At 38.2% G+C, this 27,990-nt stretch overlaps 1 protein-coding gene across 3 annotated transcripts in view; it reads left to right on the top strand.

Moving 5' to 3' along the window:
* The window catches only part of PGR (progesterone receptor), a 90,956-nt gene that overhangs the window by 19,491 nt on the left and 43,475 nt on the right, over positions 1 to 27,990 (top strand). For all 3 annotated transcript variants that reach the window (XM_034933585.4, XM_063608761.1, XM_055094779.2), the window contains exon 3: positions 18,413 to 18,529. In XM_034933585.4, the coding sequence (XP_034789476.1) occupies positions 18,413 to 18,529 (117 nt within the window). The remainder of the gene's footprint in view (positions 1 to 18,412; positions 18,530 to 27,990) is intronic.

Here is a 27,990-nt window from a genome sequence, read left to right as displayed (position 1 = left end):
CAAATGTTCTTAATGACATCTAAAATGATGAACGCTTTCTAAAAGATTTTCAATGTACTTTGCCCAGATTCATCAGAGGAATCACAATCTATGGCAGCTGTAGCCTAATAAAATGAGTTTCTTAAGTCATAAGGCTTGAAAGTCAGAATTACTCAGTGATCCATGGGCTGCAGAATGGATGTTGTGTTAGCAGGCATGAATACATTAACCTTCTTGTACATTTCCATCAGAGCTCATGGGAATTTTTTTTTCTAAGCAGTAGGTCTCAACAGTGGGCTTAAAGTAGTTAGTGGACCATGCTGTAAATAGATGTGCTGTCACTCAGGCTTTGTTGTTCCATTTCTAGAACACAGGCAGAGTAGATTTAGCATAATTCTTAAGGGCCTTAGGAACTTCAGAATGATAAATGAGGATTGGCTTTAACTTCAAATGCCCAGCTTCATTAGCCCCTAACAAGAGAGTCAGCCTTTCCTTTGAAGCTTTGAAGCCAGGCATTGACTTCTCCTATCTAGCTCTGAAAGTTCTAAATGGCATCTTTTTCCAAGAGAAGACTGTTTTATCTACATTGAAAATCTGTTGTTTAGTGTAGCTACCTTCATCCATGGGCTTAGCTAGATCTTTTGGATAACTTGCTGCAGCTTCTACATCAGCACTTGCTGCTTCACCTTGTACTTTTGTGTTATGGGAATGGCTTCTTTCCTTTAACCTCATAATCCAGCTTCTGCTTTCAAACTTTTCTTTTACAGCTTTCATCCCTCTCTCACCCTTGATAGAATTGAAGAGAGTTATGGCCTTGCTCTGGATTAGGTTTGGCTGAAGGGAATGTTGTGGCTGGCGTGATCCTCTATCCAGACCATTAGGCGTTTCTCCATATCAGCTATAAGGCTTTTTTTGTTTTGTTTTTTTGCTTTCTTATCATTCATGTGTTCACTGGAGTAGCACTTTTTAACTTCCTTCAAGAACTTTTCCTTTGCATTTACAACTTGCCTATCTGGTGCAAGAGGCCTAGCTTTTGGCCTGTCTTGGCTTTTGACATTCCTCCCTCATGAAGCTTAATCTTTCTAGCTTTTAATTTAAGGTGACACATATGCAACCCTTCCTTTCACTTTAACATTTAGAGGCCATTGTAGGGTTGTTAATTGGCCTGATTTCAATATTGTGACACAGGGAATAGGAAATCATGAAGAAAGAGACAAGGACAGAATGCCAATTGGTGGAGCAGTCTGAACACACACATTTATCAGTTAAGTTTATTGTCTTACATGGGCAAGGTTTGTGGCACCCAAAAACAATTACAGTAATAACATCAAAGATCTCTGATCATAGATCACCATAGCAGAGATGATAATGAAAAAGTTTGAAATATTTTGAGAATTACTAAAACGTGACAGAGACAGGAGGTGAACATGTGCTGTTGGAAAAATGATGCCCATAGTCTTGCTGGATGCAGGGCTGCCACAAACCCTGAATTTGTAAAACATACAATATTTGTGAAGTACAATTAAGCAAAGCGCAATAAGATACGATATGCTTGTATCTCCCTTAATTTTCAGCTAAGAGCTGTTTGAGAAGTTACTGCCATCTCCTTTTTTCAGATATAAGAATTAAAACAAGGAAGGAAGTTAACTTTCCTAAAGATACCCAGCCAGTTAGTAATGGAGCTGGTAACCAAACCCAGTTCTGGCAGACTCCAAAAATTAAACCACTTTCACTAAAGCACACCACTGGGCACTGTGTTTGAAGCACGAGATGATACTAGCAACTGATTGAGAGATTTATTGAAAAGACTTAAAACTCTTATTGTAGTCAAGTCGTTTAAAAATATTTTTTACTTTTAAAATTTATTATTATTTAGAGACAGGCTGGAGTGCAGTGGCATGATCATAGCTCACTGCAGCCTTGAACTCCTGGGCTGAAGTGATACTCCTACCTCAACCTGCAGATATTTTTTTAATAGACAAGGCTTTGCTTTGTTGCAGGCTGGTCTGGAACTCCTGGCCTCAAGCAATCCTCCCAAAGTGCTGGAGTTTCAGGCATAAACCACCTTGCCTAGGCTCATTTTTTTTTTTTTTTTTTTTAGACGGAGTCTCATTCTGTCTCCCAGGAGTGTAATGGCACAATCTCTGCTCACTGCAACCTCTGCCTCCCAGGTTCAAGTGACTCTCCTGCCTCAGCCTCCAGAGTAGCTGGGATTACAGGTGCCCACCACCAAGCCCAGCTACTTTTTTTATTTTTAGTAGAGACAGGGTTTCACTGTGTTGGCTAGGCTGGTCTCAAACTCCTGACCTTAAGTGATCTGCCTGCCTCAGCCTCCCAAGTGTTGGGATTACAGGCGTGAGCCACTGCACCTGGCCAGTTCAAATCTTATATATTTTGGTGCCTAGACTTAAATAACATTTAGGAAAATGTTAATTAATTATCCATATAGTTCTACCTTTTTCTTTCTTTCTTTTTTTTTTTTTACAAAGCCAGTTTCAAGTAAGACTGGGGAGATTCTAGAAAGTTATAACAGAATCTTAAGTCACTTGATATGCCTAAACAGAATTTGAAGAAATAATGAAGTTGAACACATTGATAAATTTAGGATTTCTGTAATCAGGAAGAAAAAACTAAACTTCATAGATATGAGGGAAGGAATTAACCATTTGCATGTATGTAACTGTTATAATCCTGCATCAGAGTAGCACAAGGACATGAACAACTTTGTTGACAAATAGTTATGTAATTTTTTAATGTTGTTTATGTAGCTGTCTTAAACTCCTTTCTCAGTAGTATGTGAGGTCAAATGATTGTGGTTTCTTTTTAAAATTTTGCATGTAATGTGTAGTTCCTTACATTCTCTAAATGCTTACTGTTTAGCTAACTATGTTATTATGGATGTCAGTTATAACTAAGTACTTCATACAATTTCATGTTTTATAAGTTAGAAGATATGTGAATAATTAGGGCATTTGGAAGAGTTCCAGAGAGATTTTTTTATTTAGAAAGAGAGGAGCAGAACAGCTTCAGGAAAGATAGATGAAAAGCTGATTCACAGTCAGAAATAATTCAATTTAAGATAGTTGAAGGGAAGAAAAAAGAACACATTATTTAGAATGATGACATGAAGAACTTAATTTCCTTTTTTTAGTTATACTTTAAGTTCTGGGGTACATGTGCAGAACGTGCAGTTTTGTTACATAGATATACACGTGCCATGGTGGTTTGCTGCACCCATCAACCCGTCACCTACATTAGGTATTTCTCCTAATGCTATCTCTCCCCTAGCCCCCCATCCCCTGATAGGTATGTAATGTTCCCCTCCCTATGTCCATGTGTTCTCATTGCTCAACTCCCACTTATCAGTGAGACCATGCAGTGTTTGGTTTTCTGTTCTTGTGTTTGTGTTAGCTTGCTGATGATGGTTTCCAGCTTCATCCATGTCCCTGCGAAGAACATGAACTCATTCTTTTTTATGGCTGCATAGTATTCCACGGTGTATACGTGCCACATTTGCTTAATCCAGTCTGTCATTGATGGACATTTGGCTTGGTTCCAAGTCTTTGCTATTGTGAATAGTGCTTCAGTAAACATATGTGTGCATGTGTCTTTATAGTAGAATGATTTATAATCCTCTGGGTATATACCCAGTAATGGGATTGCTGGGTCAAATGGTAATTCTAGTTCTAGATCCTTGAGGAATTGCTACACTGTCTTCCACAATGGTTGAACTAATTTACACTCCCACCAACAGTGTAAAAGCTTTCCTATTTCTCCACATCCTCTCCAGCATCTGTTGTTTCCTGACTTTTTAATGGTTGCCATTCCAACTGCCATGAGATGGTATCTTATTGTGATTTTGATTTGCATTTCTCTAATGACTAGTGATGATGAGCATTTTTTCATGTCTGTTGGCTGCATAAATGTCGTCTTTTGAGAAGTGTCTGTTCATATCCTTTGCCCAATTTATGAGGTTGTTTTTTCCTTGTAAATTTAAGTTCCTTCTAGATTCTGGATATTAGTCCTTTGTCAGATGGATAGATTGCAAAAATTTTCTTCCATTCTGTAGGTTGCCTGTTCCCTCTGATGATAGTTTCTTTTGCTGTGCAGAAGTTCTTTAGTTTAATTAGATCCCATTTGTCAATTTTGGCTTTTGCTGCCATTGCTTTTGGTGTTTGGGACATGAAGTCTCTGCCTACACCTATCTCCTGAATAGTGTTGCCTAGGTTTTCTTCTAGGATTTTTATGGTTTGCAGTCTTACATTTAAGTCTTTAATCCATCTTGAGTTAATTTTTGTATAAGGTGTTAGGAAGGGGTCCAGTTTCAGTTTTCTGCTTATGGCTAGCCAGTTTTCCCAACACCATTTATTAAACAGGGAATCCTTTCCCCATTGCTTGTTTGAGTCAAGTTTGTCAAAGATCAGATGGTTGTATATGTGTGGCGTTATTTCTGAGGTCTCTTTTCTGTCCATTGGTCTATATATCCGTTTTGGTACCAGTGCCATGCTGTTTTGGTTACTGCAGCCTTGTAGTATAGTTTGAAGTCAGGTAGTGTGATGCCTCCAGCTTTGTTCTTTTTGCTTAGGATTGTCTTGGCTATGTGGGCTCTTTTTTGGTTCCATATGAAGTTTAAAGTAGCTTTTTCCAATTCTGTGAAGAAAGTCAGTGGTAGCTTGATGGCGATAACATTGAATGTATAAATTACTTTGGGCAGTATGGCCATTTTCACGATATTGATTCTTCCTATCCATGAGCATGGAATGTTTTTCCATTTGTTTGTGTCCTCTCTGATTTTCTTGAGCAGTGGTTTGTAGTTCTCCTTGAAAAGGTCCCTGAAACTTCATTTCTAAAAAAAAAAAAAAAAAGGAATATGCTACCAAATAGGATTCTTTAAATCAATTGTCTCCTCCTTCAGAAAACATCCAGAACCTGACCTCTTATCACCACCTCCACTGACCACTTTGGTTTAAGCCACTCTTATTCCCCTTCGGATGTATTGCAGTGGTCTCCTGACAGTCTCATTTCTATCCTTACCTTCCTAGATTCCAGAGGTTGAGAGTCTGCCCTCGACTTAGAAGCCACTGTGATACTGTTAAAATATAAGTCAGATCATGTTACCCGTCTGCTCCAGTGTCTCCAGTGGTACCATATCTTTTAGAGAAAAATCAAATTTCTTACAGTGGCCTTCAAGGCCCTACAGCATCTGCACTCTGCTGCACTCTGATTGTACTATCTACTACTCTTCTCCCTGGCTTAGCCAGCTCTAGCCTTACTCACATCCTCGAACAATCCCTGTCATCTCTTAGCATCTTAGCAATTTCTTCTTTCCTCTCTAATTCCTTTCCCCAACACTCCCCACTTCTCCAACCCATTCCAGCTTCCAGCTTCCAGCTTCCATGAGTATCCTGAAACATAACAAACTTTGGTTACTGCCAGTGTCTCACTTAACACATTCCCCCACTAGAGTGTTGTCAAGTTGTTTCATTTAACACCAGTAACATTTAATATCAGTAATAGCCAGATTCTATCTTAGGAAAAATATGCCTAAAATTTATTTGCTGAAAAAAAAAGAAAAATTTGGATAATAATCTGCTTTGAGTTATTACAAACACAGCAGTATCTGAGAAGCAAGACTGAGTGTCATAAGGAAACAACCAGATTAAATAAAAGCATAGCTGGATGAGATAAGAAAATACTGCAGTATGATCCAAAATGCAGTAACAGAGTTAAAATCCATATTGGTCGTCATAAAGAGCAGGAAATAACACCAATTATGTAGAGTTCACATTTAAGGAGTTACTTCGGAATGAAGAGAAATTGGTAAACTGGTAAAAATTACACACTATGATTTATTGTTTTTATTATGTACCAGTCATTGTGGTAACATTTCATCTAATTTAGCTCACTTAATCCATATAACAGCCTTATAAAATGTTTATCTCTATATTATATGTGGGAAAAACTAAGATTTTGATTAAATAATTTTATCATGCTGCAGAAAGTGACAGAACTGAATTTGAATGAAAGTCTATTTGACTCTAAAGCATATGGCCTTATCACTATGCTGTTGGACAACAGATACGATGAATAGAGAGCACATATGCAACCCATAAATATCCAGTGATTCTGAAGAAGAAACTAAAAAACAAGGCAAGCAAAAGTATTAATTGATTATAGAAAATGACTCTTCCTTATGTATCTTTTTTACGAGATCATTTCTACATTGTGTCACCAGCACCTAGAACAATGTTGGCACATAGTAGATATTCAAGAAATATTTGTTTATTGAACTGTCATAATTACTGTTAAGCATTTATTCTGTGTCTGTTATGGTGCTATAGATTTTATATACATTATTTTACCCTCAAAGCAACTTTTAAACTGTTATTTTATAGATGAGGATAATGTAGTGCCAAGAAGTTAAATGATCTGCTCAAGGTTATATAGCTAATAATAGGTGGTAGAACACGTATAACAGAAGTAAGTTTAGCAGTTAAATAAAAATTTTACTTTTTAGATCAAAAGGACTCACTGCATCCCAGGTAAATGTAATTTTAAAAAGCTAAAACTTTGCATATATTGGTAATTTTTTAAAATTTTTCATGAGAAGGAAAAACACCCTATATGCATTTAAGTAGGATTAATAAAACTGGTTAACTACTAAGACATAAAAATTGGGTTGACATTAGATTTCCTCTTTGAGTACTAAATGCTGAGACTGGCAAAAAATCCATCAGGTTGAGTTGCTATTCTTGGGTGAAGATAACATATATTCTTATATATGTGAGAGGTCAGGAATATGCCCAATCTCTACCGAAGTACTTGTTTGTCTGATGGTTGGACTAATTTGGGATTCCTGTAGTGTCCTGTAGTTCAGGGTGAAGTTTAGTAACATGCAGGGGTAAGAGACAGGAGGTGCTATTCTCTGCCCTGCTGCTCACCAGTGTGCTGTATCCCTCCTCAGGATCACCCTTAAGGTCTCAGATGCTCACACCTGGTGTTCAGTGCCCAGTGGTCTGTTCTCTAGCCAGTATATTCTGTGTCGTCTTAGATTCTAGTCCAAAGACTATTTAGATCTGCTCCATCCTTGGGAATTTCCACGCACTTTATTATTTCTTCTAGGGCAGGGGTCCCCAACCTAGAACAAGCCTACGATTTGTGGGTCATACCATACTGACTTTCACCGTTTCACTCCTTGAACTATTGAACATACATTATCATTTCTCCTGCAATTTTACTCACCTGCTGCTCACCTCCTGCTGTGAATCAGGCCACACAGCAGGAGGTGAGCAGCAGGTGAGTGAGCATTACTGCCTGAGCTGCACCTCCCATCAGACCAGTGGTGGCATTGGATTCTCATAGCAGCGCAAACCCTATTGCAAACTGCGCATGCCAGGGATCTAGGTTGTGCTCCTTATGAGAATCTAACTAATGCCTGATAATCTGAAGTGGAACAATTTCATCCGGAAATCACCGCTTCCTCCAACCCCCCCACCCCTCACTGCCCCCAGTCCGTGGAAAATTCGTCTTTCATGAAACCTGTCCCTGGTGCAAAAAAGATTAGGGACTGCTGTTCTAGAGAAATTAAATGTTTGTATATCTACTTTGTTACAAGGTTACATGAAATAAACCAGTTAAATGCTTAGTGTATTGGTCTCTAATATACTCAATAAGATTTTCCTTCTCTCCTTCACCCCACACCTTTTTCCTTCACTTTTATCAAAAATCCTTGGATCTTCATGAAGATATTTTAAAACCTACTGATTTGTTATTGTCCAGCTGTCTTTCACACTCTGCTAGATAGTCACTCTTCATTCCACTTTACATGACCATCCCCTGACTTACTAACGTGAAAAACTGGTCTGAACCTTTGTCTCATTCTGCATGCATCTTCAGAATATGCTGGATTCCAGAAAACATACAAAAAACTTTAAGGAATAGTACAGCGAATATCTATAATCAACAATTTGAAGGTAAGTTGCAGACATCATGACATTTCACCTCTTAAGACTTCAAAATTCATGTCCTAAGGACAAGAACATCTTCCATTACAACCACAATATTATCACTTCAAAATTTTAACATTGATAAAACAATTCTAATATTCAGCTAGTATTAAAATTTCTTCAGTTTTTCCCAAAATGTTTTGTATAGAATGTTTTTTTATTCAGGATCCAGTCAAGAATTGTGTATTTTACTTGGTTAGCGACTCTGTTTAGTTTTCTTTAATCTAAAAAGATCTCCCACCTTTTTTTGTCTTTCAGGACATTGGCATTTTTTGGGGAGTCTAGGCCAGCCGTTTTGTAGCAAGTTCCATAATCTGGCTTTGTCTGATTTTTCCCCCACATAATTATATGCCAGTTAAACGTTTTGACAAGAATCCTACACAGGCCAACGGTTCTCAGACACTGATCTCATGACCCCCTTATGTGCTTAAAAATTGCTACAAGCCCAAAGAGCTTTTGTATACGTTAATTCTCTCTCTCAGTATTTACTGTGTTAGAAATTAAAACTCATAATGTCTTAAAACTTTTCATTAGCTCATTTAAAAAACAGCAAACCCATTAGATACTAATTTTTCAAACCAAAAAATTTAATGACAAGAATGACATTGTTTTACATTTTTATAAGTCATTTTAATGTCTATCTTAATAGAAGACAGCTGGATTCTCATATCTGGATCTACAGTCAATCTGTTCCAATATGTTGTTTTGGTGGAAGCATGGGAAGGAAATGTGGCCTCACACAGATATGTAGTTGGAAAATGGAGGAGTATTTTAATTGTCTTTTCAGACTTGACAAGTGGTGGCCATTTCATTAGGAATTGCAAAAGGATGATTCTCTATTTCTACTATCCCTTCTGATTTTATCAGCTATAAATATTTTTAATAGTTCTCTCTCTCTTCCAAGAGGCAATCTGGTAATCTTAAAATACACTTAATAATGGAAAGCCTAACAGATACTTATTATTTACTTTTAATTTTCAGTTTTCAAAGTTGTTAAGTTTGTGCCCTAGTAATCTCCAGTGGTTTCCAGTGAGTTCCTCTTGTTTCTTTCATTCTTTCTCTTCTTACATATCATTATGTACTCATGTTTTTTTAAATATATATTCAATGTGTTTTAATCACTTGAACCAGTTCTTTTTGATGTTCAAGTGGTTTTAATTTTGGTTGGTGTGAATTATCAGTGGTCAATGAAACACAATTTTATTAGCCCTCAGTAAAAGCAAATCATCTGTCACAGCAAAGCATCCCAGGCTCAACTTGCACATTTCCTGCCCTAGTCCTGGATCAGTCATTTCCCCAAGGAGCTCTGGTTCGTTTTAGATGAAAATTATATTACATGTGAAAATCTGAATTCCTGCTGGAGTTGTCTTTACTTCTGGGCATTTTCAGTGAACAGACCTAGAAAATACCTCTTTTTGAAAAAGTAAGGGGATCATGAGTTTATACCATGATTTCTCAACCTCACACTATTGACCTATTGGGCCACATAATTGTTGCAGGGGGGGATGTCCTGTGCATTATGGGATGTTATTAGCCTTTTTGGCCTCTCTGCAATAATACCTACCCTCTAGTTGCATAAACCAAAATTGTCTCCAGATATTGTGAAATGTCCTGGTGAGGAAGGGAGCAAAATTGCCTCTAGTTGAGAATTACTGGCTTATGTTTGTATTTCTAGCAAAATCAAAATAATTACTAGTTGTTTTATCTGTATGTATTGTGTGTGTGTGTGTGTGTGTGGATTCAAAATACTAGTATCAGCATTATTACCTCTAACAACAAAACCTGCTTTGTAGACTAGTTCTTCCATCTCCTGCATAAAATCTTAGGCCAGTCCCAAAGATTTTAATCAGAAGAACAATCTCATTCCACTAACTGTATTAGTCTGTTCTCATGCTGCTGTGAAGAAATACCTAAGACTGGGTAATTTATAAAAGAAAGAGGTTTAATTGACTCACAGTTCCACATGGCTGGGAAGGCCTCAGGAAACTTACAATCATGGCCCAAGGGGAAGTAAACATGTCCTTCTTTACAAGGCAGCAGGAGAGAGAATGAGTGCCAGTAGGAGAAATGCTAGACTCTTATAAAACCATCAGATCTCATGAGAATTCACTGATTGATCGCACTGCTCATGATGATCACGAGAAGAGCATGGGGGGAAACCACCCCCATGATTCAATTACCTCCCACTGAGTTCCTCCCACAACATGGGGGGATTATGGGATTACAATTCAAGATGAGGTTAGGGTGGTGACACAAAGCCAAACCATATCAGTAATCAAAATGCCCAGGGAAGCATTATGCCAAATTTACAAATCCTCTTCTAAATTTAGATTTCTTCTTTGCCCCAATTCAGCACTCACTGCTTTGAGCTTGAAGCCTAAAGGGAAGAACAAATAAGATCTGCTTCTTCTCTGTTTATGCTGCCTACACTCACCCACTGACAGCTGATTTTGACCCTTCCAGGGCCAACATGTGGGAAGAGAAGTTAGAGAGCACAGTTTTACACAACAAGTAGGAATTTTAGTGTCACTGGGGTTATCTGTGTTTGGTGGGTGATTACAGGCTGCTCTTCCTCTAGTGGGATACTTTGGTGAGATTCATGGAGATACTTTACTGAGAGCCTCTAACTGTAATCCTGTAATGCTGTAATGCAGTAGACACCTCTCTTCTCTCTGGACATGACCGTGACCCTCTGCTTCTGGACTTCCGCTGACTGACCCTACACAGATTCTGTTGGATCACAATACTCTCTAGGTTGTCCTCTTAGCTGGAGCCAGTTTTTAAAAGAAAGAAACTTTTATTGATAAATATTTTCAGAAAAGCACTCAAAGATGTAGAGCTTATCAGTAGGTAAATGAAACGATGTTATTATTACCCAGACCAAATATTTAAAGATCATTAGGTTCCCAGAAGCTCCATTTTGCCCCTTCCAATCATTCCCCAAAAGTAACCGCCATCCCAATTTCTAACATGATAGATTGGTTTGAACTATTTTAGAACTTTATATTAATGGAATCAGATAGTATTTTTCTATGTCTGCTTATTTTACACAACATTATACTTATGTAGTTCATCCACATTTTGCATGGAGCTAGACATTTATTCTCATTGCTGTATAATAATGCATTGAATAAATAAAACCATTTGTTTACACATTATGCTGTAGGTGATCATTTGGGTTGTTTTCAGATTGAGGCTATTATGAACACTGCTGCTATAAATATTCTTGTACAAATCTTTTATTTTTTGCATGTGGACACACCTGTCCCTACAGATAAGCTTTTCATTTGCCTCTCCAAGGACCCTGGCAATTTCACTGGTCCTGTACCAGTCTTTGTTCCTTGGCCCAGGTTCCTATACCATGTGATAGTGAAAATTCACCTCCCATTAAAGGCCAATATTTTATTTTGTTTATGTTGTTTTTGGCATAAATGATTTTTGTCCTCACCCTGAATTTTAGACAGATTCCTGGCTTCCTGGCATTTTCTGTGTAGTGTTTTCTAGCCCTGTTTTCATTGCTAAGGCAGCCTTTTAAGGTTCTACATTTTTGTGCATATAGTTCAGCCCTGCCACTCTCTTCCATTGGGACTGAAGTAATATATCCCATCCTCTCATGGGCTTTAAACCCCATTTCTTATCTTTTAGGCATTTCTTATATCTGTATCTGAAACTTTTTTGGATCACTGCAGAGTCCAGTTAAGTTTGTTCCTCCGGCTTTCATTTCTTTTTTCTTTTCTGGCTTATAGAGATTTACCTACCTTTTTTTCCAGACTGTAATTAAGCAACATGCTTCTATTATATTTTATCCAGTATTTCTGTGTTTGTGGTAGAAAGATTGCCCTCATATGGACCAGCTCATGTTGCTTCAAGCCCGTGACTTGTCGGTCATACCATACTGACTTTCACTATTTCATTCCTTAAACTATTGAACATATATTATTCCTGCCATTTGACTATGTATTTTCCCCTTCTTTTCAAAAATGCCATGAAAAATTGTGAACTCTCTCAGACCTAAGTGAACTATGTTCACTTGTGCTCATATTGAGAAGCAACACAAACAATATAGGTTTCTTATTTTACAGGTAAGTCCCTTTCTTGTTTATAATAAAGATATTTTATTTCCTAATAAAGATATTTTATTTCCTTTAAAGTGGAATTTTGTCATCTAAAATTTTTGTAAGTCACTAGGCAAATAAAATGATCTAATCACATTTTGATAGTGCTTTTATTTTCACAGAGTATTTTTTATTAAGAGTAACACTTGGGGCTGGGCACGGTGGCTCACGCCTGTAATCTCAGCACTTCAGGAGGCCGAGGCAGGAGGATCACAAAATCAGGAGATCGAGACCATCCTGGCTAACACGGTGAAACCCCATCTCTACTAAAAATACAAAAAATTAGCCAGACGTGGTGGCGGGCGCCTGTAGTTCCAGCTACTCAGGAGGCTGAGGCAGGGGAATGGCATGAATCCAAGAGGCAGAGCTTGCAGTGAGCTGAGATGGCTCCACCGCACTCCAGCCTGAGCGACAGAGCGAGACTCCGCTCAAAAAAAAAAAAAAGAGTAACACTTGGAAATAATCTTGTTAGACTTCACATTTAATTATGGTCTATTACTATAAAAAGGCGAGAAATTACTGAATAAAAAGCATTCTGTAAGAAAAAAAGTTAAAAGGTGGTAAAAAATCAGAAGCAAGTGACTATTTACTATATATGACAATAAGTGACATATGTCTTATACTGTTGAGTATAACTATATTTACAAATATAAGTGAAACAATAGGTATAATTGTATATACACTTATCTAAAAAATATTTATCAAACTGTATTTTACACAAGAGTTAAAAGTATCAAACTGAGTAGTTCCTACTCTTATAGAACCTAGCAGCTATAGACACACAGTATACAATAGGAATACATTGAATGTGCAGTTGGTACACAGAAGAAATGTCTAAAGCCTTTATGAGAGCAGTCAGGTAAGACCAGATGAGGGGAGCAGTTAGGCCAAGGCTTGAAAGATGAGTGAGATTTTGTTAAGTTGATAAATTGGAAGGAAGGGAGGAAAGTCCTAGAGGCATGAGAGAGTTTGGGGGTAATCCAAGGATGTTAGTACTCTGGAGCATAAAGAACATGGGAAAGAGTATGTGATTAGAAAGAAAAGACATAACAGTTTGAACTCACCCCCTGCTTTCCCCACCCTAAAATAGATCAGTTTTGCAAGGAGAAAGAAGCATAGTGCTCTATTAAGCTCCCCAGGTTTCAACAGGGGCAGATGATGCATATATTAAGGGAGAGAGCTAGATGGTGGCTCCTAGTGGGGTGAACTCCCCTATTTATCATTATGCCATGTAACCTGTTTGTGGTGGCTTATAGCTTATAAGTGTTCCTAAATGTCTTATAACTCCTGGTGGTGATAATGTAGGTAAATAGCAAAGATGGCAGCAAATGGAATGCTCTGAGTGGTTTAATATAGTGACGTGTTTTACACTTGTTGTAGAGTCACAATGTTATGTTGGACCGAGGAGAAGAAATAATACGCAATTTGAGCCATCAACCTACGGTTTATGAGTGAGTGAGTGGATCTAGACAGGGATGTGTTTCTCAAAACCAGAATATAAACTGTGGACTGTTGTCTGAAGAAAATGGTAGCAACTGATGTTATGTTAGATTTTCGTCTTTTTCTAGATTTCCAGGAAAATGTCGTGACAGGGCTAATGCACTTGTGCCTGACCTTTCTTCACCTGCATATACAGCCAGGTACCTGAAGTAGCGAGTGGCTCCCACTGCATTCATTGCATTCTTGGTGGCTCTGAGTCCTGGCCATGCATTATGGTTCAGAGGCAATGCCTGGGCCCCATGCCAAATTCCCTTAGTCAGCTCTAGTTGGAACTGGCTGGCTACAACATTTCTTTAAGCCAGAACATTGCTTGAGAAGATAAACCTTTAACTATACTCCCCATATTTTGTTTGCATGATAATGCATCTACTTTGCAGTTTTGATGGCTCATCACTTAATGTTAAAGATGATGAAAAGTTAGAGTGAATTGAGCTTCCAGATTTCTTTAAGCCGTTCCAGCCTGTCACAGGCAGTCTACAATGATATGAGTCGTGCCAACCCCTCAAGGTCGTGACTTCATGCCAGTGCCCTTAATTATTAAAAATTATCCTTCCAACTCAAACTTTAAATATTGGACATCTAAGTCATTTTTTCTTCCAAACTTATAAGAATTGCATTCTGTTTGGTAACTATAATTTCCTTATTTATACTCATGTTTAAATTTATACTTATGTTTAAATTTATTTGGTACTTATCATCAGTCTCTTCATACCAGACTTCCTACCTCATACATTGTCTGCTATAACGTATCTGTTGTTGACTGGATTACATCTTTTGGAAGAGCATACTGGGGTCTTATTTCCCAATTTCATGCATGTTTGAGAATATCTTTAAGTTGCCTTTAAAACTGAATAACTTGACTAGATATAGACTTCTTGGACCACATCTAGAAAAAATCTAACTATATTTGAGATATAGATGTGTGATAATCATAATTATAATAGACATTTGTTAAGTACTTGCTATGTGCCAGACTATTCTAAGCTCTTACATGAGCTTGTGTATTCCTTAGATCCAATCCAAGGTACTAATGTTATCTTCATTTTAATTGCCAAATGTCATCTAACTACTAAGTGATGAGATTGACATTCACACTTAAACAGTAACTTTCTATACTACCTCTCAAGATAATTAACCTAAAATGTTTTAACTGTGTGACCTTGAGCATGTTATTTAACTTCTAGATGCCTCGGTTAACTCTGTATAAAATGAGAATATTAATACCTCCAAAGGTTGCTTTGATGATGAAATGAGTTAATATATGTCAATAGCTCATAACAATGCCTGGCACATAGTAAGTGCTTAATAATTGTCTGTTGTTCTTTTATTATTTTTATTTGTGGATAGTAAGTTGCAGATCTGAGCTTTGAACAAGCAGTCTGGCCTCTGTAACTTTGCTCTTCGGTACTACAATGTAGTGTCAGCAATTAAGATGGCGTTTTAATTTAGTGGGGGAAAACATGGATTAGTCAGTAAATAGTGTTGGGATATAGTAGATACTCAATACTTGTTGAATGAATGAGAGTTTTATAAAAGTATAAATACATTAACTTAAATATTAACAAATAGATATTAAATACCATTTAGATTTGTATAGACAGTTTGGAAATACTTTAGTCTGTTCCACTGCAATAAAAAAATACCTTAGACTGGGTAATTTATAAATACAGAAATATTTTCTGACGGTTCTAAAGGCTGAGAAGTCCAAGATCAAGGTGGCACAGATTCCATGTCTGGTAAAAGCTTGCTCTCTTCTTCCAAGATGGCGCCCCTTGCTGCATCCTCACATGGCAGAAAGGGCAAAAAGGACCAAATTCACTCCCTCAAGCCCTTTTAAAAGGGTACTGATTCCATCCATGGAGGCAGAGACCCCACCTCTTAATATTGTCACATTGGGGATTAAGTTTCAATATGAATTTTGAAGGGGACACAAACATTCAAACCATAGCAAGAAGGAAGCAAAAATGAGAATAGATGCATGATTATCAAATTGTAGGTTATTTTCTGTTTTGAATTTCCTTACATTCTTATATAATTTCTCTAATAATACAATTCATGATATAATTTGTACAGATAACCACTTAGTTGTATTTCGTATATATTGAGTTTGAGGTACCTAGAAATATGACTGGAAGGTCAGAGCTCATATTGAGATTTTGGGACCATCAGAAGATAATGAGACTACCCACAAAGTGTGTGCAGTGGCACACAACATATAAGGAATAAGCAAAGTAAGAGGAGTTGACAAAGGGAATTTAAAAGGAAGTGCTGGAAAGACAGGTCAAGAGTCAGAAAAGAGAGGCCCCAAAATATGAATCAATGGGACAGGTGGGGAAAGAAATTACCTGAAGCAAATGATTCAGGTCAGGAAAGCATTCACAGCATTTAGGAATGAAAAAATATTTGATGATGTTAAGCCATTTTATAAGAATAGTGAATATACAAGTCAAATTACCACATAGGAATAAAGGAAGTTAGGTAGAAACAGCAAATGTAGATGATGTTTTCGACAACTTTGATGACCAAAAAAAGGGGAATGTATTCAGGGAGAATCTAGAGTGAGCTAGGGTTCCTTTTTTTGGTGCTGGAACTTTTTTGGATGGAAAAATGATGAGAGAGCAGGACATCATTGGACTGGAGAGACTAAAGACTTTAGGAAAGAAAGGAGGAAATTGATGGAGCAAGACTTGAAAGCAGATAGGAAGGAATTGTTTGAAGGACAAAAGCAAAAACCATTGGTAAGGAGGACTCTTTGAGACACTGAATAAGGAGATGATATCGTAGGCCATTTTAGAAATGTAAGTGAGACAGATCAGCAGCATGCCAGCTTCTGGTGTTTAGATCAGACCTTTTTCCTGCGTATTTATGACCAAGGAGCAGAGAGTAGGACAGCCTCTCTTCAAACAATTACATCTGCGTGCTCTATTTCTCGAAGTCTGTTTTCTGTATAGAGAAAACCTTAGTGGGCGTGGTGGCTCATGCCTGTAATCCCAGCACTTTGGGAGGCCAAGGTGGGCAGATCACCTGAGGTTGGGAGTTCGAGACCAGCCTGACCAACATGCAGAAACCCTGTCTCTACTAAAAATACAAAATTACCCAGGCGTGGTGGTGCATGCCTGTAATTCCAGCTACTCAGAGGCTGAGGCAGGAAAGTTCCTTGAACCCAGGAGGTGGAGGTTGTGGTGAGCCGAGACTGTGCCTTTGCTTTCCAGGCTGGGCAACAAGAGCGAAACTCCATGTGAAAGAAAAAGAATAGAAAATCTTGCTATTTTCTGTTCTCTCTTCTTGTGAGATATCAGTATAGGGTAGAAATAGATGATCAACTGATAGACTGACTTACACACACCTTGCTCTCACAGTCACTCCTATAGCCTAAATATATAACTTGTGGTAAAAAAAAAAAAATTAGAGTCAAATCAGAAAGTAGTATGCAGTACACTCTGCTAACCTCCTGTAGGACTGGCACTATGTGCACAAAAGTCAGCAAAGATATGAGGCTTCACAGTTACCCTTTATTAGGTGAAGGCTTAATTCCTGGGACTCTAAACAAGAGATGAACACTATGTGAGTGTACATGAACATAAGTTTATAGAGGCATGAGAAATGCATGAGGTCAGGAACCTTCTTGATATCAGCTGTCACATATATAGGCCTTTTGGCATTTTTGCCCTTTGCCATTTAGGCTAATCCTTTCCCCTGCTTGATTAAGTACATGTTTTAGGTACCTCTGAGTTCCTTTACTACCAACTTTGGCCAGAAGACTCTGATTTTAATCTTAACTAATGTAAAATACTACAGGAAAATCCCATGATCTTTTAAAATTATGTGTCATGCTTCAGAAGTATAAGTAGGCTGAAGTAGGCTGATGATATTAAAAGACTCACAGTCTGTTTTAAAGAAATTTATTGGGAAAAAAAGAGAGTGTCAAAAATAGTAAATTAACGTTTACATGTTTAAGCTGAATTTTTTTATTTTTGTTAAATCTAAATAAATTAGATTGTTCCATGCCTTATTAACATATTTGTGGTTTAAAAATCATTATTGAATATTAAATTCATGTGCCAGACCTTTTTAAAGGCATCCATAGTTTCCTCTACACAAAGTGACCCCAGGGTGATGTGCGATGTGTATTATCTATACTTCTATAAAGTTTCTCCTCTTTATTGAGTACTTCTATCTGTTTTAAGTTCTTCCTTTATCATTATTTCTGTTCAAGGTATTTTCTAATGTGTAGTCAAAATAAGGCAGGTATTAAATTCAGTACAATAAGTGATCTTTTTTACATGCTCTTCCATTGATTCCTTAAAGAGAGAACCAGCTCTGGGATTTTTCCAATAAAACTAAGCATTTAGATTTTTTTTTAAAAGGTCTTTTCCAGAGGCCTCTTCAATTCTTTAGTCTGTATCTGTTTTCTTGAAGGCATCAATGTCAGAAAGAAAGGTTTTACTAGAGTTTGACCACCTGGTACAACTAATGCTTATCAGAAACGTGTAGCTAATCTTGAAATGACATCTAAAGGCAATCTGATACTGACACCATTAAGAAGATAAACAGAAATCTTTTGCAAAAGATTTTTAAAGGAGCCCTAGGATTGATTCTTCAGCTATGCTCACCTAATTTAGGCTCCTAAAGGCACAGGTAAAGTACTGAGCAGTTTTATAGCTTCACCAACATTCAGCTGTGCCAGGCAGGAAGCTGGCTGAGTCATGCACTTGCTGATGTGTATCTAGTCTCTATTTCAGTTGTCACTGCATAGAATTTCCAGTGAATCTTAGATATTGTAAATAATTTTGACTCATTTTGTTTTTTTAGGGCAGCACAACTACTTATGTGCTGGAAGAAATGACTGCATCGTTGATAAAATCCGCAGAAAAAACTGCCCAGCATGTCGCCTTAGAAAGTGCTGTCAGGCTGGCATGGTCCTTGGAGGTAATTCTGATGTTTTCATCAATAATATACTGTGTAATCTTTATACCATAAAACTGTGTGTCAGAAAATTGCAACTTCTTATTCATCTTTGTTTTTGTTTTGTTTTTTCTGTCTTGATTATTGGCAGTGACTCTGCACATGTGAGTGTCTGAATGAAGCAACCAATACCATTCCATTAACTTTACAGTTTTCTAGCACATTGAGGTCTGTTAAGAGAAGGAAACTCAATTCATCTATATTGCCTATAAGTAGAGGTAATGGGCAATGTACTGACCTGTCATTAAGTAACATGTGTTGGAGTCTAGGCTTTGCTGCCCATCTCCTGTGTGACCACAGCTCTTCCTGGGCATCAGTCTACTTATCTGTAAAACGAGAGCATTAACATTCCTTTCAGCTCAAAAAATTGACTCTGCAAATTGGTCAGGTACATTGCTTACTAGCTTCTCCAAGTGATTGATTAAAGCAAGATTACTGTAACTGGGGTAGAAATCCATTTGATGAAGAGTTATATTAATAATTCCCTTTTCCCATATTTTTATTAGAATCTCTAAAACTTTCAGTGATATAGCACACATTTAAAAAATTAATGTCAGGTAGTGACAGATAGTTTGAATGAAAACATAGCAGAGTGAGGGAGATCAAGCGAGCCACAGTTATGCAAGACACCCCTACTCCCTTGAATTTTTTCACTTAGCCACATCCTGCACAACACTGTCTGGGAATCGTAGCTTTTACATCTAGATATAACTTTTTTAAAACATAATAAAAATATTACATAATTGTTAAAGCTAAAAATGTTTTTTCAGTGCACTAACTATAAACAGCTTGTGTTCCATCAACGTTGTGTGTATTTTCCTTTGGGAAATGCTATATTTAGACCAATGCTTGTCAAGTTTAAAGCGTATACAACTGTCACCTCATTTGTTTTTGCAAATGTGCTGGACCAAAATTAATCACCCAGGTAACATGCTGGGCACTTTACAGTAATTCATGTAATTAGATCACTTATAGAATTTTATAATTTCTTGATTAAAGATTTGTTTTCCTAAGTTAAGGGCAGTGATTAGGTTGACAGTAGTGCCTGGCTTAAGGAGGTGCTCAGTAACTTTCTATTAAATGAATAAAACCACAACCTCAGCAGATTAAAATTGCTTTTGAGTCCCACACCTCAATTACCACCTCTTTGTATTTCTGTTTCAACTCAGAAGTCTTAAGGAACCTCCTAAATTTTAGAAAATACAACTTTTTCACAAAATCACACATCTAGTCAATGTCGGAGCCAGAAGAAAGACCTGAAAGTATTCTGACCCTGGCGCAGCCATTGTTTTCTCCTTGGCATGCTTGCCTTAGAAAGTAGCAGAGCATCTAATGCTGACACTTAGATTCCATTAAGATCTTTAATCTTGAGTGTTTTCCCAAAGACTTTAAAAGACTCTTCAATTTTATCAAAGAATGAAAATGGCAGAGTTCTGGATAGAACCTTCAGAATACTCCTGGGGATCAGCAATATAACCTAGAGAATTTTATGTTATCTTTTAATATTCTAGGGCTTTATTTATTTATTTATTTTTGAGACAGAGTCTCACTCTGTCGCCCAGGCTGGAGTGCAATGGCGCAATCTTGGCTCACTGCAACCTCTGCCTCCCAGGTTCCAGCGATTCTCCTGCCACAACCTCCCAAGTAGCTGGTATCATAGGCACCCGCCATTACGCCCAGCTAATTTTTGTATTTTAGTAGAGATCGGGTTTCACCATGTTGGCCAGGCTGGTTTTGAACTCCTGACCTCAGGTGATCTGCCCACCTCGGCCTTCTAAAGTGCTGGGATTACAGGCGTGAGCCACTGCACCCGGCCTTTAGCATATTATTCAAGCATCTGTAATCCTTTATCTTCTCTAACCAAACTGCTTGTTACTTTAGCCTGTTATTCCTATGCTTCCCAAGCCATATTCTACGGGCTTCACAGCTATTGCTGCATTTTCATACCTTTTATATTACTTATTTGTTTAACTCTACTCCCTCCATCTCTCCCTCCTTTCCGTCCCTCCCTCCCTCCCTCCCTTCCTTCCTTCCTTCTTTCCTTCCTCCCTTTTCTCCCTCAATCACTTTCTAACTTGCACCCCATCCCTTTCTTTAAGTAACTGTATATCGAGCCCTTTCTAGTTACCAGATACTATTCTAAGTTCTGGGCATATAGCGCAAAGAAAATGGACAAAATTCCTGCCCTCATAGATCTTACACTGTGGGAGGACGAGCAACAAATGTACATGTCAAATAATGATAAGTGCTGTGGAAAGACATTAAGCAGAGTTAGTGGGGATTATCAGGAAGCAGACTCACTACTAAACTCATTAGTCTAATATTTTTGTTTTGCTTAGCCTCTTCCTAAGCAATAATATCTCTGAAATAATGGATTTGATATGCCAGTTATAATTTTTCTAAAAGACATTAATATACATTCTTAACTATTTAAATATATATTTGGTGTACCACCTAAAAACTGCTTGTATACCATAAATGATTATGTGTTACACTCTGGGAAAGAGTGTATTAGACCATTTTTTCCAGCTATCGCAGCTCTATTTATTTTTTCAGCTTTTATTTTAGCTTCAGTGGGTACATGTGCAGGTTTGTTACCTGGGTATATTGTGTGACACTAATGTTTGAGGTACAAATGATCCCATCACCTAGGTACTGAGGTACTGAGCATAGTACTCAATAGTTTTTCAACCCTTTCTTCTTCTTCCTTCCTCCTCTAGTAGTCCTCATTTCCATTGTTATGCTCATGAATACCCAATGTCTAGCTCCCACTTATAAGTGAGAACATGCAGTATTTGGTTTTTTGTTCCTGTGTTAATTTGCTTAGGGTCTTGGCCCACAGCTACATCCATGTTGCTGCAAAGGATGTGACTTCATTCTTTTCATGGCTGCATAATATTCCATGGTGTATATATGCCACATTTTCTTTGTCCAATCCACTATTAATGGGTGCCTCGGTTAATTCCATGTCTTTGCTATTGTCAGTAGTGCTGTGATGAACATGTGAGTGCATGTGTCTTTTTAGTAAAACAATTTATTTTCTTTTGGCTATATATCCAGTAATGGGATTGCTGGTCTAATGGTAGTTCTGTTTTAAGTTCTTTGAGGGCCGGGCGCGGTGGCTCATGCCTGTAATCCCAGCACTTTGGGAGGCCGACGCAGGTGGATCATGAGGTCAGGAGATGGAGACCATCCTGGCTAACACAGTGAAACCCCATCTCTACTAAAAACACAAAAAATTAGCCAGGCATGGTGGCAGGCGCCTGTAGTCCCAGCTACCTGGGAGGCTGAGGCAGGAGAATGGCATGAACCTGGGAGGCGGAGCTTGCAGTGAGCTGAGATCGCACCACTGCACTCCAGCCTGGGTGACAGAGTGAGACTCTGTCTCAAAAGAAAAAAAAAATGTCCTTTGAGAAGTGTTCAAACCAATTTCTACAGTGGTAGAACTAATTTACATTCCCACCAACAGTATATAAGTATTCCCTTTTTTCCACAGCCTCACCAGCATCTATTAGGTTTTGAGTTTTTTGGGTTTTCTTTTTTGAGACAGAGTCTCACTCTGTCACCCAGACTGGAGTGCAGTGGCACAATTATGGCTCACTGCAGCCTCAATCTCCTGGGCTCAAGTGATCTTCCTACCTCAGCATCCTGAGTAGCTGAGACTACAGGCACGCACCACCACACCTGGCAAACTTTTTATTTATTTATTTTTTTGTGGAGATAAGGTCTCACTTTGTTACCCAGTCAGGTCTCAAACTTCTGGGCTCAAGTGATCCTCCCAAAGTGCTGGAATTACAGGTGTGAGCCACCATGCCTGGCATGAGTTTTTAATAATAGTCATTCTGATTGGTGTAAGATGGTATGTCATTGTAGTTTTGATTTGCATATCTTAATGATTAGTGATATGGAGCATTTTTAAATGTTTGTTGGCTGCTTGTATGTATCCTTTTGAGAAATGTCTATTCAAGTCTTTTGCCCATTTTTTTGGTGAGATTATTTTTTTTGCTTGTTCAACTGTTTAAGTTCCTTATAGATTCTGGATATTAGACATTTGTTGGAGGCATAGTTTGTGAACATGTTCTCCTATTCTGTTGGTTGTCTGTTAACTCCATTGGTAGTTTATTTTGCTGTGCAGAAACTCTTTAGTTGAATTAGGTCTCACTTGTTAATTTTTGTTTTTGTTTCAATTGCTTTTGAGAACTTAGTTAGAAATTATTTCCCAAGGCTGATACCCAGAATCATATTTCCTAGATTTTCTTTTAGGATTCCTATGGTTTGAGGTGTTATATTTAAATCTTTAATCTACCTTGAGGTAATTTTTGTATATGGTGAAATGTAGGGGTCCAATTTCATTATTCTGCATGTGACTAGGTAGGTATCCCAGCACTATTTATTGAATAAGGAATCCTTTCTGCATTGCTTATTTTTGTCAACATTGTCAAAGATCAGATGGCTGTAGGTGTGCACCTTTATTTCTGGGTTCTATATTCTGTTCCATTGGTCTATGTGTCTGCTCTTGTGCCAGTATCATCCTGTTTTGGTTACTGTAGCCTCACGGTATAGTTTGGAATTGGGTAATGTGATGCCTCTGACTTTTCTTTTTGTTTACGACTGCTGTAGTTATTTGGGCTCTTTTGATTTTATATAAATTTTAGAATAGCTTTTTCTAGTTCTGGAAAAAAATGTCTTTGGTAGTTTGATAGGAATAACATTGAATCTGTAAATTGCTTTGGACAGTATGGCCATTTTAACAATACTGATTCTTCTAATCCATGAACATGGAATGTTTTTACATGTGTTAGTGTCATCTGTGATTTCTTTTAGCAATGTTATGTAGTTATCCGTGTAGAAATCTTTCATCTGCTTAGTTATATGTATACCTAGGTATTGTGTGTGTGTGTGTGGCTATTGTAAATGGGATTACTTTCTTGATTTGGCTCTCACCTTGAATGCTACAGTTGTATAGAAATGGTACTAATTTTTACATGTTCATTTTGTGTCCTGAAACTTTACTGAAGTCATTTATCAGTTTTAGGAGCCTTTTGGTGGAGTCTTTAGGGTTTTGTAGTTATAAAATCATGTAATATGCAAGATAGATAGTTTGACTTCTTTTTTTCATGTTTGAATGCCTTTTATTTCCTTCTCTTGCCTGACTGCTCTGGCTAGCACTTCCAGTGTTAACAGGAGTGGTGAGATTGAGCATCCTTAACTTTTTCCAGATCTCAAGGAAAATTCTTCCAGCTTTTGCCCATTCAGTCTGATGTTGGTTGTGGGTTTGTCATTGTGGTCTCTTATTGTTTTTAGGTATATTTCTTTGTTGCCTAGTTTCTTGAGGGTTTTTATCATGAAGTGGTATTGCATTTTATTGAAAGCTGTTTCTGTGTCTATTGAGATGATCATATGGTTTTATTTTTAATTCTTCTCATGTGGCAAATCATATTTATTGATTTGCATATATTGAGCTAACCTTCCATACCAGGAGTGAAGCCAACTTGATCGTGGTAAATTAACTTTTTGATGTTTGATTTGGTTTGCTAGTGTTTTGTTGAGAATTTTTGTGTCTGTGTTTATCAGAGATATTGTCCTATAGTTTTCCTTTCTCATGGTATCTCTTATAGGTTTTGGTATCAGGGTGATACTGGCTTCAGAGAACGAGTTAGGGAGGAGTCTTTCCTTCTTGATTTTTTGAAATAGTTTCAGTAGAATTGGTACCAGCTCTACTTTGTGCATCTGGTAGAATTTAGCTGTGAATCTCTCTGGCCAGGGCTTTCTTTTTGGTTGGTAAGTTTTTTATTACTAATTCCATTTGGAACCCAATATTGGTCTGTTCAGTGCTTCAGTTTTTTCCTGATTTAAACTTGGGACATTGTGTGTTTTCAGGAATTTATTCATTTCCTCTAGATATTGTAGTTTGTGTGTGTAGAGATGTTCACAATAGTTATCTAAGGATCTTTCATATTTCTGTGGGATCAATTGTGATGTCACCTTTGTCATTTCTGTTTGTGTTTATTTGGATCTTCTCTTTTTTTCTTTGTTAATGTAACTAGTAGTCTATCAATCTTATTTATCCTTTAAAAAAATAACTTTTGGTTTTGTTGATTCTTTGTATAGATTTTTGGGTCTCAATTTCATTTGGTTCTGCTCTTTAGTTCGTCCTTTTCTTCTGCTAGCTTTAGGGATAGTTTGTTCTTGTTTTTTTTTTTTTTTTTTTTTTAGTTCCTCTAGGTGTGATGTTAGGTCATTAATTTGAGATCTTTCTAACTTTTTGAGGTAGGCATTTAGAGCTGTAAACTCTCCTCTTAATATTGTTTTTGCTACATTCCAGAGATTTTGGTGTGTTGTGTCTGTTTTCATTTATTTTAATTTTTTTATTTCTGCCTTGATTTTATTGTTTACTCAAAGTTATCCAGAGCAAACTTTTTAATTGCCATGTAATTGTGTGGTTTGTACAGATCTTCTTGATGTTGGTTTCTCTTTGTATTCCACTGTGACCTGACAGTATGACTGGCATGATTTTGACTTTTTAAAATGTACTGAGTCTTGGTTTATGGCCAAGGATGTGGTGAATCTTGGAGTATATGTTCTGTGTACAGATGAGAAGAATTTATGTTCTGTGGTTGATGGGTGGATTATTCTGTAGATGTTTTTTAGATCCAATTGGACAAGCATTGAGTTTAAGTCCAGAATTTCTTTGTTAGTCTTCTGCCTTGATGATCTAATGCTATCAGTCCCCCACTATTGTTGTGTGGCTTTCTAGGTCCTTAGAAGTCCTTGTTTTATGAATCTGGGTGTGCCAATGTTGAGGGCATATGTATTTAGGATAGTTAAATCTTCTTATTGAACTCTTTATCGTTATGCAATGCCCTTATTTTTCCTTTTTTACTGTTGTTAAAGTCTGTTTTATCTAAGAATAGCAACCCCTGCTCTTTTTTGTTTTCTGTTTGCATGCTACATCTTTCTCCAACCCTTTACTTTGAGCCTATGGTTGTCATTACATGTGAGATGGGTTTCTTGAATACAGAAGATGGATGAGTCTGGTTTTCCTAGCTGGTTTGCCACTCTGTGCCTTTTTTTTTTTTTTTTTAGATGGAGTCTTGCTCTGATGCCCAGGCTGGAGTGCAGTGGCGCAATCTCAGCTCACTGCAACCTCCACCTCCCAGGTTCAAGCAATTCTCCTGTCTCAGCCTCCCGAGTATCTGGGATTATACGCACCTGCCACCACGCCTGGCTAATTTTTGTATTTTTAGTAGAGATGGGGTTTTACCTTGTTGGTCAGGCTGGTCTTGAACTCCTGATCTCAGGTGATCCACCCTCTTCAGCCTCCCAAAGTTCTGGGATTACAGGTGTGAGCCACTGTGCCTGGACCCACTCTGTGACTTTTAAATGGGACATTGTATTAGTCCATTCTTGTGCTGCTATAAAGTACTACCTGAGACTGGGTAATTTATGAAGAAATGGCATTTAAATGACTCATAGTTCTACAAGCTTAACAGGAAGCATAGCTAGGCAACGTCAGGAAACTTACAATCAAGGCAGAAGGTGAAGGGGAAGCAAGAACATCTTACCATGGCAGAGTAGGAGAGGTGGGTCAGGGGAGTGCCACACACTTTTAAGTCATTATATCTTGGGAGAACCCACTCACTATCATGACAACAGCATGGGGGAAATTTGCCTCCGTGATCCAATAACCTCCTACCAGGTTCCTCCCTCAACATTGGGAATTACAATTCAACGTGAGATTTGGATGGGGATGCAGAGCCAAACCATATCATTCTGCCCCTGGCCCCTCCCAAAGCTTATGTCCTTCTCAGTTTTCAAAACACAATCATGCCTTCCCAACAGTCCCCCAAAGTCTTAACTCATTCCAGCATTAACCCAAAAGTCCAAGACCAAAGTCTCATCTGAGACAAGGCAAGTCCCTTCCACCTATGATCTTGTAATATCAAAAACAAGTTAGTTACTTCCAAGATACAATAGGGGTATAGGCATTGGGTAAATACTCCCATTTTAAATGGGAGTAACTGGCCAAAACAAAGGAGATACAGGCCCCAAGCAAGTTCAAAACCCAGCAGGGCAGTCATTAAATATTAAAGCTCCAAAATAATCTCTTTTGTCTCCATGCCTTACATCCAGAGCATACTGATGCAAGGGATGGGCTCCCAAGGCCTTCAGCAGCTCCACCCTGTGGCTCTACAGGGTACAGCCCCCACAGCTGCTTTTACAGGCTGGCATTGAATGCCTGCAGGTATTCCAGGCACACAATGCAAGCTGTTGATGGATCTACGATTCTGAGGTCTGGTTGATGGTGGTCCTCTTCTCACAGCTCCACTAGGCAGTGCCCCAGTGGGAACTCTGTGCAGGAGCTCCAACCCCACATTTCCCTTTCACACTGTCCTAGTAGAGGTTCTCCATGAGGTCTCTGCGCTTGAAGCAGACTTCTGCCTGGACATCCAGGCGTTTCCATACATCCTCTGAAATCTAGGTGGAGGTTTCCAAACCTCAACTCTTGCCTTCTACATACCCGCAGGCCCAATACCATGTGGAAGCCACCAGGGCTTTGGGTTTGCATCCTCTGAAGCCCTGGCCCAAGCTGTACCTTGGCCCCTTTTAGGAACAGCTGGAGCTGGAGCAGCTGGAATGCAGGGCACCATGTCCCAAGGCTGCACAGAGTAGCTAGGCCCTGGGCCTGGCCCTCAAAACCATTAATCCCTCCTAGGCTTCTGTGCCTGTGATGGGAGGGGCTGCTGTGAAGGTCTCTGAAATGCCCTGGAGACATTTTCCCCATTGTCTTGACTGTTAACATTTGACTCCTCTTTACTAATGCAAATTTCTGCAGCAGGCTTGAATTGCTCCCCAGGAAATGTTTTTTTCTCTCTCTCTTTTCTACCACATGGCCAGGCTGCAAATATTCCAATATATTTTTTGCTTTGCTTCACTTTTAAATGTAAGTTCCAGGTTCAGATAATCTCTTTTTTCATGCATATGAGCATACATGTTTAGAAACAGTCACATACATCTTGAATGCTTTGTTGCTTAGAAATTTTTTCCACCAGATATCCCAAATCATCTCTCTCAAGTTCAAAGCTTCACAGATCTCTAGGACAGGGGCAAAATGCCACCAGTCTTTTTGCTAAAGCATAGCAAGAGTGACCTTTACTCCAGTTCCCAATAAGTTCCTCACTCCATCTGAGACCACCTAAGCCTGGACTCATTGTCCATGTCACTATCAGCATTTTGGTCACAACCATTCAACAAGTCTCCAGGAAGTTCCAAACATTCCCATATCTTTCTGTCTTCTGAGCCCTGCAAACTGTTCCAACCTCTGCCCATTACTCAGTTCCAAAGTCACTCCCACATTTTCAGGTATCTTCTTAACTGTGCTCCACTCTCCCAGTACCAATTTTCTGTATTAGCTCATTCTCATA

Source organism: Pan paniscus, chromosome 9, assembly GCF_029289425.2.
Source record: "Pan paniscus chromosome 9, NHGRI_mPanPan1-v2.0_pri, whole genome shotgun sequence".
Lineage (NCBI taxonomy): Eukaryota > Metazoa > Chordata > Mammalia > Primates > Hominidae > Pan > Pan paniscus.
The sequence above is the reverse complement of the archived record's forward strand: the minus strand, read 5'-3'. Positions and strand labels throughout refer to the sequence as shown.